At 39.8% G+C, this 18,290-nt stretch overlaps 1 protein-coding gene across 1 annotated transcript in view; it reads right to left on the bottom strand.

Moving 5' to 3' along the window:
* Nucleotides 1–18,072, bottom strand: part of Gbe1 (1,4-alpha-glucan branching enzyme 1) — a 241,631-nt gene extending 223,559 nt beyond the window's left edge. Inside the window, exon 1 of the mRNA XM_036203624.1 lies at nt 17,834–18,072. Coding sequence (XP_036059517.1) covers nt 17,834–17,976 — 143 coding nt within the window. The 5' untranslated portion in view covers nt 17,977–18,072. The remainder of the gene's footprint in view (nt 1–17,833) is intronic.
* Nucleotides 18,073–18,290: the final 218 nt, after the last annotated feature.

Raw genomic sequence — 18,290 nt, 5'->3', positions numbered from 1 at the left:
ACAGACCCAGCAACACTGCGTTGGATAAAACAAGCTTTATACTCCACCTGAGATAGATAGAACAATGACAATTCCCAAATGTCAACCCAAATGAGAGCCGAGAGGAACTACAGTGAAATTTCAATGCAAACTATGCTCATATTGAAGAGCTCTTCCTGTCTTCTTAACACTCAGATCACTATCCTCAAAGAAGGGAATACCTTGTCCTCCCTTGCCTATACACACGAGTCAGCAAAGTGAAAAAGAGCACTAATCCTAGCCAAGACAGAGTCATATAAAAGCTAATTAAATGATACCCATGTAAGCTATTCACAAACGTGTATTTATAAGAGCCAAAGTTCTAATTTTACTATAACCTTAGTTCTCTACATATGCCCTTCCTAAAATGTCTTGAGAACCTTGATTACATTCACAGCTACTTCAGCATCTCCCTCAGTGTCTGACTCGAGGGCTTATGAGAACAAAGGCTTGGCCATGGATGTTCTTGCTTATTTAGGCTTTGTCCAGTAAATATCCAAGTCTCTACTACCAGATTGTCTATTAACAGATTCAATCCCAAAGAACAACTTTTAAATCTCCCCTTAGAATGGTATCTCATTTAAACCAAAATCAAACCTAACTCATGATCATTGAGACAGTAATTCAGGCAACTTCTTTCAGTAATGTCTAACGCATCACCTTAAGAGGACAACTGATTACCTATTAAATGAAATTGAAAGAAAAAAATGGGGTGGAGTAACTACCAATAAATCAGTTTCTTTTTCTACTGTGGCTATTGTTGTGGAGCATTCTACGTTTTAGTAAATAGAAATGTATAGTTCCATTTATTAAGTAAATAAACAAAGTAAAAACTAAAAGTAAAAAATTAACCATCTTTTCTCCTTAGTAAAAAAAAAAAAAAAGAAATAATATTGTTGTGAAACAGATGTAATGTCAACAAATCAGCAGTATCCCAGCATTAACTTTAACATAAAAACAATCACAAAAGGCATCCACAGTAGATACACTTAGAATTTTAACAGTAAAAGTGACTAAAACCAGCAAGGGTAGAAATTACTGGCCTGGCTAGAAAACCATGTTGGGCCTGAGGCAAAAAAAAAGAAAAAAAGTTTTTTAAATAGAAGAATGTTCTGAAATAGAAAGCATGTTAAACAGAATTGCCTGAGGACTGTTAGGAAATGAAAAATTACACTAACTGCATTGGGACTGGCAACCCGATAAAAGCACAATGCACAAATTACAATCTTCTTCGTGGCTGTATTAGCCAGGAGAAAGGTTAAGCTGTATGTGTGTGTGCACAGTGTTGCCCACCACAGGACACAACATGATTGAAGAATTACTCTCAAATGTTCCTAGGGACACCCAAACAACTACAGTAATAAATATTTCTAGGTTTTTAATATTACAGAACAAGCTGGACCAGACCCCAAGTCAATAGATAACTTGCAAAACACCCCTAGAGTGTAAACCTCTATTCTAAGTTCTAAAGAAAACACCAAAAGAAAATAATATGTTCCCTAACTATATTCTTCTATTCTTAAATTCAAGACATGCATGGCGCATCCCAGGATGCTGGGTGAGTCAGCATGTACTGCAAGGCAAACATAACATTGAAAAGAGCAGGATCTTTAAGAAGCATTCCCGGAAGGGCCTGATTGACAGCTATAGGTCAAACCGCTGTAAGCAGCAAATGTTCCCTATCCTTACAAGGTGAACTATCAGGTATTCAGAGTAGATGCAAACTAAATTGAAGCAACACTGAGAGAGTCTTATCTAGAGAAGACAAACACAGCTCAGGAAGGAAAGGACACAAAACACATGGCACACATCCGTCCATGCATACATGAACCTACAACTTGGTCACTATTTTAAGATTGACAGAGAAGCAATCCTTCCAGCCTTCCTCTCCATTAACAAGAGATCTCCTCTGTAATAATGCAAGTCATAATGAGTCACCACAGCTCCTAAGCAAGATTCTTCAGATAGCAGAGTTATAAACAGAAGTTGACTGGGCTAGGTCCAAGCGAAGGAAAGGTCTACAATTAACACAGCCAGGGACAGTCATAAGATCCTAATCCCTTCACCAAGAAGTAAATCTTTACCAGATTTACTCTGGTCCATCTTTTAGTGTTATGTTGTTTGTGATTTTTGCTTTATGGGGCAGATATAACGCATTTAACATGAGAAAATCTGACGTAAGAACCACCTAAATAAATAAAAAATTAACCAAAGCAGGATTAGCTGCATCAAAGAATGGAAGGGAAACATGGCCACCTTCTCACCTCCAGTTAATTATGTGGAATAGTTCTTTGTTTATATTTACGCTATCATTCCTTTAATTCTCGGAGTATTAAAAAACCAGGGCTCAATAAGTGGGATGTCCGTTCGGCAAAACTGTAATCTCTATGTGTCTAATTACCTCTATTTCAAACACAAAGCTAACTGGGGCTGTCTACTTACTTAATCTTTCTCTTTATTCTCCTTGTGGGGGTCAGGCTCTCTGTCTCTAAAAGCTCCAGCTTCAAACCCATAATCTAAACCTTCCCTATGGAATACAGTAGCCACAGGCCACACACTGTTACTGAGCCCAAATGTGCTTTAAGTGGGAAACAAACATAAGTTCTGCAACACCTAATTTGTAAAAATATGAAGTATATGAGCAGAATTTTTTTTCAGTTATATGTTGGGGTGACATTTTGAATCCAATGAATTAAATAATAGATTTTTAAATGACTTCATCTGTTTTGTCTTTTTATGTGGTTACTAAAAACATTCTAGATTATACACATGGTCCATGTTATATTACTCTTAGACAGTGCTGATCTAGGCAAGATGCTTAAGGAAGGCTAAGGAGAAAGCACTGGACACTCATTTTTGTCTCTGGAATCCTCCTAGCCAAGTGACACTCAATTGAATATCCCCCACTCCCTGATTCATTAAAAAATGGAGTACCTTAGCTTACTTCAGAATTGCTCACTGCCTCTAAAAATAGTCTCCTCTTACTTCCAGAATGTGCTTGTCTATTATGAAGAGGCATGCTGTTTGTCATCAGATATGATTTACAATGTATTTTACAAGCTTCAGTGCTTACACAATGTGGCAATTCTTATAAAAGCACATTTTGCAACTGAGCCCTTTTTGCAAGGAAACGTTCACATTAAGTAATACAATTCATGTATACAGGATACCTTCACTAATTATTTTAATGAAGATTAATGACTTATCTAGTGCTTTGAATCTCAAATCTCATTGACTTGTCCCCATCCTGAAAGATTAATTCTTCCTAGTAGAGAAAAATAATTCTTAGAACTTAAATCGGAAGTTCTTGGTGGTACGTGTCCCCTTCTTTAACGGGACTGACTGACTGCCTTTCATCTGCATTATACTGGGTTCATCTACTGTGTTTACCTTCTCTGCTCTAATTGAGCTGCTGTCAGGCAGGCAACCTGTACTTGTTATGCTGTGCAGAAAAATGCTTGTGACAAAGAGAGTGTGGAAATAGGCTTTCCGAACCAATTAATGAGCAGACCACAACCCAGATGCCTATGCACAGCCTGCAACACAACTTCTGAGGAATAACATCCTTTGTGCAAGTCACCTTCCACAGTCCACCCTAAAACTCCAGGTGCAAGCCTTAAAGTCATAATGCAGAGGTAAGAAGAAGCAACGTGGATAATGCCAATGATAAAATCCCTTTACCCTACATTAAGGGTTTTAAAGAGTCATTATGGGTTTCAAACCAATCTAGTAATTTGGTTAGTTGAATTAATATGTGGACTGTCTATTTACATTATAGTGAGTTATAACTGCAGAATTTCTCTAAAATGTCACTTCTCCACCCTACATACAATTTTGCAACCTTAGTCAAATAAATGTGCTAACAACAGTTATATTTCAACATCTATCCTATTTCTTTGGAAACTGATGTGCTCCAATTGGTAGCAGCATTTCTAGAACAATCAGCCCTGATAAACATCAAAGTAAACAGTAAGACTGAAATAAACCAAAGGCCAACTTCAGTTAGATAAAAAGAAGCTAATTTTGGAAAATATTGGTATTACCTTAGTTAAGATTTAACAAATTCACTCCTACAATTAAAAAGTTCAGAAAAAGTTTTACAGAATTAACCTGTCATTTAAATCAAGTGAAAAGATAAACTGAGTGAAAGTAGATTTTAAAAACATATATTTCTAGTAGTACTTATCTGATGAGTAGATAATAGAGCCAAATAAAACAATTCTAAACACATCACTTAAAACCTTGTAGCATTTTAAATCAAAATAAGATTATTAATTGAAATCTACACAAATTCTTATCAACTAGAATATAAATCAATAATGTTCTGAAATGATAGAAAAATAAGAAAATTAAATACTGAAAAAAAACAATAAAAGTACCAGAGATTAAATTACATTTTTCTCAGGTTTACCTTGCATCCTAAAGCTTTTAGCTGTCTTAAGATAACAAACAAAGGTTTTTTTTAAAGACATTATAAATAAGAAAGGTGGTAGACTATTTCATGCCTATGCTGTGAATAAACTGTAATATATATTGCAATTATAACTGCTTGCAGACTTCAGTTAGAGTTCGGTAAAGACCAGCATGTTATAATGTAAAATGAGACTCTAACATTCACAGCCAATAAAATAAGCTTGACCTAAACCTTATAAATTACAAAAAAGTTAACTAAAAATGAAAAACAGACTTCAGTATACTATGTGAAACAACAGCACCTTTAGAAAAATAACGTCAGATCTTTGGAGCTAGGAAGAGTGCATTCATAAGAACAAAACCAAGTATAATCTATAAAAGAAAGAACTCAATAAATTGTGCTTAAAAATGAAAACGTGTGTGTGTGTGTGTGTGTGTGTGTGTGTGTGTGTGTGTGTGTGAAAGGTTTCATACATATTTAGATGAAACCATAACCTACAGGCTGAGAGAAAATATTTGTGAACCATACTAATGACAAATGATTCATAGTTGGGATAGGTAAAGAACTCTCAGTCTCAAAGATTGTTTAAAGGAAAGAAAGTTAATCTAACTTTAAAACTAAACCAAATATAGGCATTTGAACAAACAGACAGTAAGTGGGTCAACAAAAATGATCTTAATGAGCTATATGATAAAAATGTAAATTAAAACTATGACTAGATGTACTTACATAACTATCGGGGAACTAATAAAATATAGTGTCAATCCTGACAAGGATTCAGATAGAACTGGGTTCTTCACAGATGACAAGGCAGAAAAATAGAAACTTTGGAAAGTAGTTTGACAACTTCTTATGATACTGAACATCTATTTATCAGAAAATCAGCCTTGATTCATCCCAGACAAATAAAATACACACATGAAGATTCATATCATTCTAGTCAAATAGTTCTAATATCCAAAACTTGAAGATAATCCAGATGCCCTTCAACAGGTAAATGGATAAGCGAATGGGCAGATGGTACACCCCCAACATGATGAAATACTACTGGGGACAAAAAGAAACAAACTTCTACATTCAATTAGGCAAGAACTCAAAGGCACTGTGCTGAGAAGAGAGGGGAAGAAATGTCGATCACAAAAGCTTACATCTGATGTAACTCATATAGTATTCTCAAAGTGAAAAAAAAAAAAAAGGTATAGAACTAGAAACTAGGTCAGTAAGTAATTGTCAGATTTAGGAAGAGTGGAAGAGCAGTAATGTGAATTTTATGCAAGAGGGGTTTCTTTCTGGTATTAGAACAATTCTAGATCTTAACCACAGTGACAGTTTCATTAATATATACATCGATAAAACCATGAAGAAGTAGACACACACAAGAATAAACATTTGTAAAACTGAAGAAATGTGAGTAAGATCCATGGATTGCATCAATCACAACTTCCTGGTATTGGTACCATACTCTAGTTATGCAACAGAATACCACAGGGGCAAGCCTGGTGAAGGGCTACAGGAGCCATCCTTGTGCCACTTCTGAAACTTCCTGAGAGTCTTTACTTGGTTCAAAATGAAGAAGTGGTTGTACACACAATTGGCAATTCTTCCATTAAATGTCCTATGTGTTTGTAAGCACTATTAACCTGCTATACTCAATGCTCAGTTTTGATACCACTGTTCTTTCTTGTCACGTGTTTCTACTTATGTGTTGCATTTGTCGACCAACTTTTGCTTCATGCAAAAAGCAAAAAGCTGTCACTGATAGTCTCACCAAAGAAGTAAAACAAAAAGAGACCTTCATTTGCTACATTTCTAGCAACCAGGAGCACAGCTTAAAAATCAAAAGCAGGCCTGCCACCTGAAAAGATCTGAAGGATGGACAGCTCACACAGGTAAATGGAACACAAAAGAACAGAAGGATCAAAATTTAGGGAGCTTGCTTGTTTGTTTTTAATATGGAACGACAATAGTTAGGGAAGGAAGTACAAAATGTTAGCCATGAACTCATTTGAGAAACGTCAGAATCCTGGAATAATAACATGTCTACCTGAGAAAATAATTGCAAAATTGGTTAATTAAAGCAATGGCATCTCAGGTACTCGTGACTCATAGTCTCTATTAATACAGAATGATGATGAAAAATAGACCCTTATCTCTTAGGAAGAAAACACTAATATGAGTCCATGAATCATTAATCTTCTGACACCATAATGAAATTCCATTCTTGCACAAACTGTCCCTTTATTCCCATTGTCAAAGACAAATTGCTATGCTTGTGTATGATGACATAAGCCCATATCTGCCTGAAAAGTACATTCTGACAAGTGATAGTTCTAATTATGCATCATGAGCTCTATAAAAGCAAAATGGGATGGTAGAATGGTAACGTCTCCTAAGGTTTTCCATCCATAGTTAGATAGCAACACAATTCATGTCTTGAAGATTGAGCCCAGAAGCTGAGCCCACTCCGTGGGTAAAATGCTTGTGTATATCTAAGCATGAAGGCCTGAATATGAATCTGCAGAACCTACATAAAAACCAGACACAGTAGCACAGGCACCTGAAATCTCAGTGTGCCTATGCTGAGGTGTGAGGCTGCGGGCTGAGACAGGAGAATCCCCAGAAGTTTACAGGCCAAAGAGTGTGGCATACAGAGTAGCAAACAACAAAAAGATTCTGACTCAAAAACAAGGTGTCTTTTGACCGCTACATGTACGTTCTCCCTAGAACTGAAAGATAAACTGATTAATAATTAATAATGAGTGAACTGATTTTTTAAATGTTTTCATATTTTTGAAGAATACACAGATTATGAAAACAATGACATTATGAAATTAGCAGACAAATGAATGGAACTAGAAAATATCATCCTGAGTGAGGTAACCCAGAGTCAGAAGGACAAACATGGTATGTACTCACTCATTAGTGGATACTAGATGTAAGGCAAAGGATAACCAGACTACAACCCATAGCCCCAGAAAAGCTAGCTAACAAGGAGGACCCTAAGAGGGACACATAGATAGCCCAGCAAAGGAGAAATAGATGAGATCTACATGAGCAAACTGGGAGTGGGGAGGGGGGTAACGGAGGGCAAACAATGGGAGATGAGAACATAAGGAAATGGGAGGATTGAGCTGGAACAGGGACAGAGTGGGAGAGCAAGGAAAGAGATACCATAATAAATGCAGACATCATGGGAATTAAAAAAGGCAGGGTGCAGGGGAAGTACTCAGGAATCCACAAGGATGACCCCACCTTGGACTAATGGCAATGGCCAAGAGGGTGCCTGGACTGGACTACTCCAGTGACTGGATTAGTGAATCCCTGAATGTCATCATAGAGCCTTCATCCAGTGACTAATGGAAGCAGATACAGAGATCCAAGGCCAGGTGCCAGGCCGAGCTCCAGGAATCCAATCGATGAAAAAGAGGAGGGATTCTGTGGGCAGGGGCCATCAAGACCATGATGTAAAAACATGCAGAGATGCCACACTAGTGGAAGCCCATGAACTGAAGACCAATGGCTGCGGAGGCCCCATATGAATGGACTAGGTCCTCTGGACAGGCAAAACAGTTATTTAGCTTTAACTGTTTGGGGGCCTCCCAGGCAGTGTGACCATGATCCATCCCTAGTGCATGGTCGGGCTTTTTGTGGAGCCCAGTGCCTGTGGTGCGACATCTAGCGACAGCATTGGTGCAAGGAGGAGGGGCTTTAACTTGCCTCAGCTGAGTGTGCCAGGCTCTGCTGACTCTCCATGGGAGACTTTGACTTGGAGGAGGTGGAGATGGGGAGGTGGGTTAGAGAGGAAGGCTGGGGGTGGAAAGAGGGAAGAAGGGGGATCTATGGTTGGTATGTAAATTGAATGGGAAATTTCTTAATAATAAAAAAGAAAGAAAGAAAGAAGGAAAGAAAAGGAAGGAAGGAAGGAAGGAAGGAAGGAAGGAAGGAAGGAAGGAAGGAAGGAAGGAAGGAAGGAAGAGAAAAGCAAATGGGGGAGAAAATGGTGGTACCCAAGACATGGTGGCAATTAAGCAAACAGATGAGTTCAACATACTTGAGACCAGGTAGCCCAATATCTCTATAGTTCTCCAAGAAAAGAGTCTAAAATAAATACAGATCAGGTCTCACAAAGTGATGACCCAGGGGGTATTGATATTTAAATATATGGCTGCAGACCTCTCTTGGGGGAGGTGGGAGGTGGAGGGCTGATGTTGCTCAGAAGGATATATCCATGGTGATGATGAAGAACTGTAACATAATCTCCTTGCTGGGGCTCTTGTATTTATCCTGTTGTCTCCTCTTCAGAGCAAAGGAAACAGCTCTAAAGACGGACATGTTAGAAAAAGGGGCATTTCTCAGGAAGAGGGTACGCAACTTAAAGACTGCATGGTCCAGGCTCACTTCCAGGTAAGGATGACCACAGGGCACTTTTGATTGGTAACTGGTACTCAGAGAGATCAAGATAGCTACCCTACGTTTGACTAATTAAACACAGTAAATCTACATGTCTACACGGTAGGATGATAGATGTGAATATGCTCATCAACCTTACAAGGATAAAAATCAAATGTTAAAGAGTAGAAAGATAAAAATGGATCTAGGTAGAAATCCAAAATTTTTACCTTTAATATGAGTAAGAAATACAAACTTCTGCTGTAATTTATAGTTCATTGGGTTTTCTATTAAATGGAACTAAATGCATAAATGATATTACCATGTAGCATTGTGCAGCTACTCATACCTAAATGCAACCTATGGATAGGAGCTTATTAATAAAAATCAACTAGATGGTATTCAATAATATACATCATTAGTAAAACAGTTACTTGCTGAATATTTAGAAAATATTTAGAAAACCCAACTGTACCAATGCAAAATATACACTTAGGAACTTCAACTTTAGATTTCAGAACTGGGGTACCTGTCCAGAAATTGTGCTTCATTATAGTTGACTCTTCAATGGCTTCATTAAATACATATGGATATTCCATTCCTTTGTTTCATGTATCTTTAAAACATCAAATTTATTTTAAAAGTACCTTGAAATCATAAAAAAAAAAAAAAACAGAAAAGGCAGGACCACAATTTTTTTTTTCTTACAAGTCATGAATAACATGCTCAGACTACACTTTTATTTTATAACTTTTAAGTGAATATCATAATTTTTTTTTTCTTCTTGCACATCAGTCTTATTTTCAAAGTTATCCTGGCTATTAGTAAACCCAGTGTGATCATCCGTCTAACCATCCAGAGTTCAGGAGGAAGAAAATCCCCGCAGCTGTTTGATGCTCAAGAATATGAACACTTAGGAGTCAGATGAAAGAGGAGAGAAGACAGGAGGGAGATCAAGAGGACGGTGAGTTTGGATTTCTGCGGGCTAGCATTTACCTCTTTCAATGAAAGGAGCTTTGTGCTTCCCGTGTCCCAGGACTCATCCCTGCCTTCAGCTTAGAGTGAACTGGCAATTGCCTCATCATTTCCACTCCAAATTAAGGATCAAAGTTTAAACATGCTCTTTTCCTTCGCTATTAGATTGTGATTAAAACTGCCACCTGCCTCACCTCATTCACACAATCACCTCTACAGGAGAAAAAATAATTCCCTGCAGAAAGAACAACACAGTTAATTAGGAAAACAAAGAGAAGTGGAGAATTTAAGGTCTTGGCTTGACCTCAGAAAACAGCACCAAAGAACCTAACAAAAATAAAATAAAGTGAAAATAATATTTTAGCTGGAAAGTTACCTAATATCATCAAATTATGGCATATTAAGTATCTGTACATATATCGTTATTCCTCAAGAGATTCTAAAAAGAATCTTTCTTTGCTCTTCCGTTGAGTAAGAAAGTGACATCCTTGGATTCAAATCTATTTGGCAGTTATAAAAGCAGGGGGATCCCAGTCTTGTCCTATTATTAAACATTGTAACACAACCACTCCATAATATTTTTGTATTTAGCATGTAATGGGCCTAAGTTGAGATCCCAAATTATTTGGATTATTTGAACATAAAAAGCCACAACTACTAAAATGCACAACAGTTGAACATGGAGTGAAGTGTGTGTGTGTGTGTGTGTGTGTGTGTGTGTGTGTGTGTGTGTGTTCCAGGATAGGCATCAAAATTACAGAGAGAATCCCTGTCTTGAAAAAAAAAAAAAAAAAAAAAAAAAAAAAGCCATAAATTTAAGAGGGAGGAGAAGAACATGGGAGGGTAGTAAGGAGGAGAGAGAGGGGGGGAGTGATATATTTTAATTCAATGTTTTACTTGGAAAAATTAAAGTTTAAATGAAACAATGAATGACAATAAAATCAAGTTTTACAAGTTAGTCACCTCACTAAACAGTATCTGAGACTATACAAAGAAACTATCAAACAGATCAACACATGTAAATTGAAGAACTACACATGTTTAATGTTTTCCTTTTGTTGAGGTTCCAAGTTCCTATTGGTCCCGACAGAAAACTAAATAGGACTTTGTTTATTAAACATAAAAGCAGCCTGGATTCAAAACAAGAACAAACACTGATGAGCAGACAGGACCACAAGAAGAAAGGGAGGTCCCCAGGCAGTGGGACCCGGACCTGTCCTTAGTGCATGAGCTGGCTGTTTGGAGCCCTGGGCTGGGACACTCTGCTCAGCCTGGGTGAAGGGACTGGACGGGCCTGGACTGAATCTACCAAGCTGGGCTGACTCCCCAGGGGAGTCCTTGCCCTGGAGGAAATGGAAGTGGGGGATGGGTTGAGGGGAGGGGGGTCGGGAGGAGGGAGGACAGGGGAATCCTTGGCTGATATGTAAAATTAAATTAAATTATAAAATAAATACAAAATTTAAAAAAGAGGAGATTTTTTAGAGAGGAAGAGAGAGAGAGAGGAATGCTGAGTTCAGGTGAGAGGTACCTGGTAGCCCTAATTCCCTCAGAAAAACAGACTGTCATTCAGTTAATATCTGTTAGTTGATGCCTAACCTACGCTTTCAAATAAAGAGAGAATTCCTCTAAACCTATCACACACCTCACTCACCGGACTGTGAAATCATCTGACTGCCTAGGGCCAGCATAGTGAGAGGTGAAATGAAACCTCCAAGAAGTTCCCAGGTGCAGAGGGGTTTATTCAGAGGTGGTGCGTGCAGCTGGTGCCAGAAACTATTCTAAACAGAATGTCCTACCACATCACGTTGGGACACTTGCAAAATGAGAAGGGGTCAGCGACTCCTGCCCACTGCTATCGATCATTCAAGAATGACTCAGGAACTAGGGCAGATCTCCGCTGCAAAGAGCAAATGAGTCTACTGGTACAGAAAAGCGGTCAGCTGCATCTCCTAACTTTGGTTCTTTTCTACCTTCTAAGACCTCTGACATTTGATTCTCTTTACAATTCACATTTTGCTGGGTGCTGAGGGGGGAAAAAAAAGGATACCAGTAAGTCACCTTTAAAATTCTTATGCTGTGGAAAACAATTGTGGATATGATGACTGACACGTCAAATCCAAATATCCTAAGACGTGTCCCGACACATGTAGAGGGTCATGTTATGAGACAGAAGGGGAAAAAAATGCATGAAGCAGATGTCACAGCACATGTAAAACCACAGCCTGATCTGAGGGCAGACCAAAATGCGTACCATGCAGCAAAGCAGAATGTGCTGTCATATCTTCAAGCTGGTATTCATAGCATGTTAAATGTCTACTTGACATAATATATTATCTGTTATTTTATGAAGAAAAGCTCTGCTTAATAATTTACTTATACCAAGCTAAAAGACGCACTCTTACAATAAAGAACAGAATTTGTCTCTGTTCTTGACATGCTGCTTTTTAACCAGTGATTTTTTTTCTAAACTCCCACCATAACTTCTTCTGCATACACAAGGAATTATTAAAAGGAAATATGCAACATTTAGTGTTAAAGGAGCAGAAATGGACAAAAGATAACATGTCTTTGATTAGATTAGGAACTTTTAATATCCTTTACAGAATGGCCCCAGGGTCTTGTTAGAGAGAACAACCTGGGTTTAGTGAGAGATGAGGGATACGAGATTCACATAAAGATAAGGCTAGCTAGAAAGACGAACAGAGATTGGAGAATGTAGACTGCCATAGGCTAAGAGAAAGACCACGGATTGTATCTCAACAGACATGAGCAATTATTAAAAGGTTGTACGCAGAATAGTATCACAATTACATTAGTTACTTTTCTGTCACTGTAACAAAACATTATGAGCAAGGCAGCTTACACAAAGAAAGGTTACTTAGGCTTACAGTTCGGAGGGATTAAAGTCTACGGCAGTGGAGTGGAGTGATGGTAAAAGGAACAGGAAGTGAAGAGCTCACGTGATGAACTGCCAGCAGGAAGTAAAGAGCAAACCAGAAGTAGGTGAGGAGTTAAGCATTCAAAGACTGCCCACAATGATGGACGCCAGGTTGTACTTCCAACAACTCCTCAAGCGACACCACCAACTGGGGGCCACGTATTCAAATACTGGCACCTACAGGGGACATTCTCATTTAACCATTACAATAATCGCATTCACCTATTTTAATGTTCATTCATTATACTGGGAATGAAGAAGGAAAAACAGAAAAAGTCAGATGAACATCTGGAAAAGAAGTAACAGCTATGGGCCCATTCCCATGCCTCTCTAGATAACTCAAGAACTTGAAATAAGGTAATAACCATGCAGATTGGAAAATACGTCCAAGAGTCAGAGGACACAACTACCCAAACTGAGAGAAGAAGAATGAAGAATAATGGAGCCATAGAATATGACTCAATTATTACAGTGCTTTCCTTGTAAACATGAGGGTCTGAGTTCAATACCCAGAATCCACAGGTAAAAAGCCAACTATTATGGCATGCACTGTTTTTATTTCCTAGTACTGAGGAGATAGAAGACAGACAAATCCCTGGGACTTCCTGACCAGCCAGTCTAGCCTATTTGGTGAATTTCAGGAGTGAGAGATCTTGCTAAAGAAAAGGTAGATTCCATACATGCACATGTTCACACCCACACACGAACACACATGCACAAAGAATATGCTAGGTTTCAAGACTGAGTCACTGGTAAATGAGGAGATTAGAACCAAGATGGGGTAAGGAAAGACAAACAGGTTTGGGATGAAAGTCAATATATTCAGATTATGTATGTTGTGCTTTGTACTTACAGGACATTAAAATGAAGACCATTCAAATTATATTGCAAACCAGCAGGAAAATCTGGAATGAAGGCAGATTTTGAGTAGCCTCAAGAGATGAGAAATACCAAAAAAAAGACTTGTCTAAGGAAAGAATATTATGCAGAAATACAATGGCATTTTTAAAAAAGGAAGAAGAAAAAAGACATGAGGAGTAGGGAAGCACCCTGGATTCTCTTACACATCATGGCCTGAAAGACACTGAAGTGAAACCTGCAAAAGTAACAGAGGAAAGGCAAGACCATGACCTCAAAGAGCCAAGAAGGATTCTGTAATATACAATGCTAAAGAGAACGAACATACAGAATAACTTACCATGACTGTTTATGAACTTCTTAAGAACAGCGTTAGTAGTAGCTAGAGAGATGGCAAAGTGAATGAGAGCACTCACCAATACCTAGGGGACCCAAGTTCGGTTCTCAGCACCCATACAGGGTGACTTACAAACTGTCTATAACTTCAGCTTCAAGAGATCTGATCTCTGGCCTCAAGGGTACCCGCACACACACCCAGTATTCACTCACAAAGACACACACACACACACACACACACACACACACACACACACACACATAAATAAGTAAATAAATAAATAGATAGATAAATAAATAAATAATAAAAACTTTAAAAAGAATGCTTTTAATAAAGACTAGTCTCAGATCAGTACTACCAACTGCTTCATAGGCATGCCAGGAAAAACGTGTATCCTATCTAAGTAGATGATGCTTAGAAGAAGAAATATCACAATATATACCTAAATACTATGTAAAATTTAAAGAAAGAATACTGACTACTGGTAGAGCGGTTGTATTTATCTGAGCAGGGTTCAAAAAAATGTCAGCCCTCTATTTTAGGTAGGAGATATACCAAACCAGCGGGCCTCAACAGAAAGGGCTCACTACTAAGCAAAAATAAAAGAAAAACCATGGCTTTATTTTCTCGTTTCCAAGCTACTAGAACTGAGAAAGAAAATTTCAAAACAAATCCTTCATAATCCTAGATCACTGAATGACTGCTGTGAGGAGAGTTCTCTGGTCAACTCCCGATGCCTTGTAAGATGTGAGCAATCAAATGCGGTTGTAATCATTAATGAGAACTAACTGGAGTGTAACAAAATTAGAAAGAGCAAAGTAGAAAATGTCACCTTCAGAGGCAATCAGTAAGACAGTGATCACACACTAATGTATCTAAATTTATTTATGATGAAAAGTCACTCACAGACTACACTAGATTTGGAATTCTCACAGAAGGTAAAAAGTACAAAACAGAATTTCAAGTGAAGCGATGTTGACTGGGAAAGAATGTGATGATCGATCAATGAGAAGAAAATGCCTTTCCATCACCATTCTTACATATCGATGGTTGTACCTCCAAGTTTCTGCAATATGTAACAAGCACACTTTGCACATCAATGGTCATCTCATTGTGTTAGTCCAAGCACACACAAAATGGGTCACTAAAAATAAGATGAAAGTAAAATAAATATCTTACATTACTATTGTGGCTTCAACAACATACTTGAAACAGGGTAACTTATAAAAACTAAAAAAAGCATCTATCTCCTCACAGTTCAGGAGTGTGAGAAGTCCAAAGACAAGAGGCCAGTGGGTGAAGTTGTCCAAGGACTACTCTCTGCTTCCCAGGTGGCATCTTGTTACTACAGTAACCAGAGAGCGGGAAGGCAATGTCTCACAAGGAGAAGGGCCAAAGGGCAAAACTGTACCAAAGGTTTCTTTTATTTTTCAATTTTTAATTTTTTAAGACTTTCTTATTTGTATACAGTGCATAGTTACGACATTTCCTCTCCTTGGCCTTATCTTGTCCTTCCTCCCATTCCTGATGAGCTCTTTGTCTTCCTCCTCCCAACTAGCCTCATCCTACTTTTACATCTTTGGAGGTGGGTATGCATATGCCTACCTTGTGCAAGTGGTCCCAGCTGCTGGGTATTTATGATAGCCACAGAAAAGTTATTTCTAAAGATGGAAGTTTACAGTATGGCTCCCCATCTTCTGGCTCTGACAGCCCAATTCCCCATCTTTGGCAATGTGCCCTGGGATTTAGAATAGGTGACAAGGATGTCCCCACAAGTCCCTTCTTTGATTAGTCCATTGCCCACTGCTGAAAGATGCATCCTTGATTAGGGCTTCAAGCTGTCTATGGGTATAAGGGGTTTAACTCAATCATGAGGGAGGAGCCCTCATGGCCTAGGCATGTCTTAAAGGTCCCAGCTCTTTATACAGCACACTGGTTAACACATGAATTTTGCAAAGGACACATTTCAAATCATAGCAATCAATGACCATGACAACACTATGAAGAAGTTTTTATTCTTCAACAGCTAACAATAAAAGTCACCACTGCCAAATGCCAAATTACTATTTGACATGCCTAAATGGAACATGTGTGCTGGAAAATGGCAATTACCCAGAACCAAGGACAGAGTAGTGTCCTGGTCACAGTGAAGCACAGAAGGACCTGCTGGGCCAGACTTTTCACCAAGAACACTGGATTCCCTCGCTTCTTTATTCTGGCCTTTGTTCCTCTCATTAATTTTGACAAACCATGAAAGATGACTGTAATTGCTTCAGTCCCTGTGGAGTTGAATGTGAAGTATACAAAAGAAAAAAGTGAACAAATGGTGTCTGCCTGCTTGTGGCCATTTAAAACCAGAAATAGGACACAGGCAAAATATTTCCACAAGTCTGGTTTTAGAATTACCTACAGGTCATTTTACAAACCACACAAGCAGAGTCCCTGTAAAAAATTGAGACCTCCTAGAAGGCTGGCCAGTACATTTAATCACTCTCCTTTGTTTTAATTTGTGGGTGCATTACAATAAAGTGATTTTTATATTACAAAACAGTATCTATGGTGAGAACAGATGAAGGAAAGAGGCAGACAGGAGCAGAGTTGAGAGAAAGTCTTGCCCATGTCCCTTTCTACATTGCCTTTAATTTGACCCACATAAATGGGTTTCTACAAAAATATAGAAATAAAAGATAAATTATTCACTTTTGTTCAAAAAATCGCTTATTTCAAAATCAGATCAAGTCTTTTAACTTTAAGGATTGCATATGAACTATCTTAACACAGTTTTGCACATTCTGGATGAAATTTTACCAGACTCCTCCCCAATACTTCATCCAAGGGCATAATTATATGCTTAAAGTGAGCTTCAGCCCAGCCTGGTGACTTTGAGGAGGGCTCTCATTATAATATGTAAACTCTGAAATGAGCTGCTGTCTTTAAACATATTAGACTCTCTGGAATAGCAATTTTGTCCTTCAGTTTTTTATTGGAAAGTTACTTAAATGAGTGTGTTAACTAACATGACAAATGTAAGATGTGAACTTCAGGTTTTTTTGTGTTTTCAAATCAACCCATGTAGCTGGCTGTTTTCTATGATTAAAAGCACTGCTTATAATCTGTGGTCATGGTAGTTTTGACTTTCCGCAGTATCTGGGCTTTACAGAAAAAACTAGTGTAACTAATGTGACTACAACAAAATACTTCAAATGGGACCATCACTACTCTAGTTAGTATCAAAGTAACTTTCATTTCAAAACTAAACCTGAGCTGATCATAATCATTCCATTCCCACAGAGGGAAGAATGATCGAGAGCAGCTAAAATTAAAGGCTTTGGAATTGAGTTCTACAAGTCGGCTATCCATACCTTCCTCCCTTCTCCTGGATGGTAAAACAAAGTCAAACACGCGGCCCAGTGGCCTTGTTGCCTTACATACGCTCTTCGATGTTGCTTTAAGAAAGGGGAGAAATCTGACCAACGATTAAGGTGAAAAGAAGATTCCTGGACTAACAGGAGCAAACACTGGGAAACAAAGTCTGCCTGAAGGCTCGGAAGTCAACTACAAAGTTGGGAATGCACAATCACGCGCTGAGCGTCACGTCCACTGCAACCCTCAGGGCCGGGGAGGGCCTGAACCTGTCCCAGAAGGGGCTGGCTGGCTCCGGCGCCGCCCGCCCGAGCACGTAGCCCGATGGCGCGCGGCCGGGGACCGGGCTCGAACGGGGCCCAGACGCGCAGGAAGCCGCTGACACTCAAAGCCCAACAAACCCGGAGCGGAGCCGGGGCCACGCCCCCTCATGATTGACACGCCAGAGGGGCGGGTCCGTGCGGAAGGGAGTCGGGCGGCGGCGCGCACCCGCAGGCCCCGGGGCAGCGGCGGGCGGGGTGGCGGGGAGAATCCCGAGTACCTGCGCTGGAAGTCCGTGGCGAAGGGCTTCAGGTACGGGTCGATCTCCAGGAGTCGGGCCAGCTCGGGCACGTCGGCCAAGGCGGCCTCCAGGTGCGCTTCCGAGCCCTTGTCCGCTGCGGCACGAGCCGCCGGCGCCGCCATCTTCGCCGCAGCCCGAGTAGCCGAGGCCCGAGAGGGTCGAGTGGCCCGCGCGGAGGAGTGCGAGCGAGCAGCGCGGCGGGGCGGAGCCGGGCGAGCCTAGGCGAGCCGCCGCGACTTGCCCTTTATAGCCGCGGAGCGGGCCGGGGTGAGCCCGGGACACACGTCCGCAGCACTGGCCCCCGCCCACTCACGCGGCCCGCACCGGGAGCCCTGGACGGGGCTGGACGGCCACCGAGAGGCGGGTCCCAACCCCTCTTCCCCTTGCCGTCGGGTCCCGCGCTCTTCACTCCTGAAATCCCTGCTGCTCTCGCGTC

Source organism: Onychomys torridus, chromosome 12, assembly GCF_903995425.1.
Source record: "Onychomys torridus chromosome 12, mOncTor1.1, whole genome shotgun sequence".
Classification (NCBI taxonomy): domain Eukaryota; kingdom Metazoa; phylum Chordata; class Mammalia; order Rodentia; family Cricetidae; genus Onychomys; species Onychomys torridus.
Note: the sequence above shows the minus strand (reverse complement) of the source record. Positions and strands in the feature narration are given on the sequence as shown.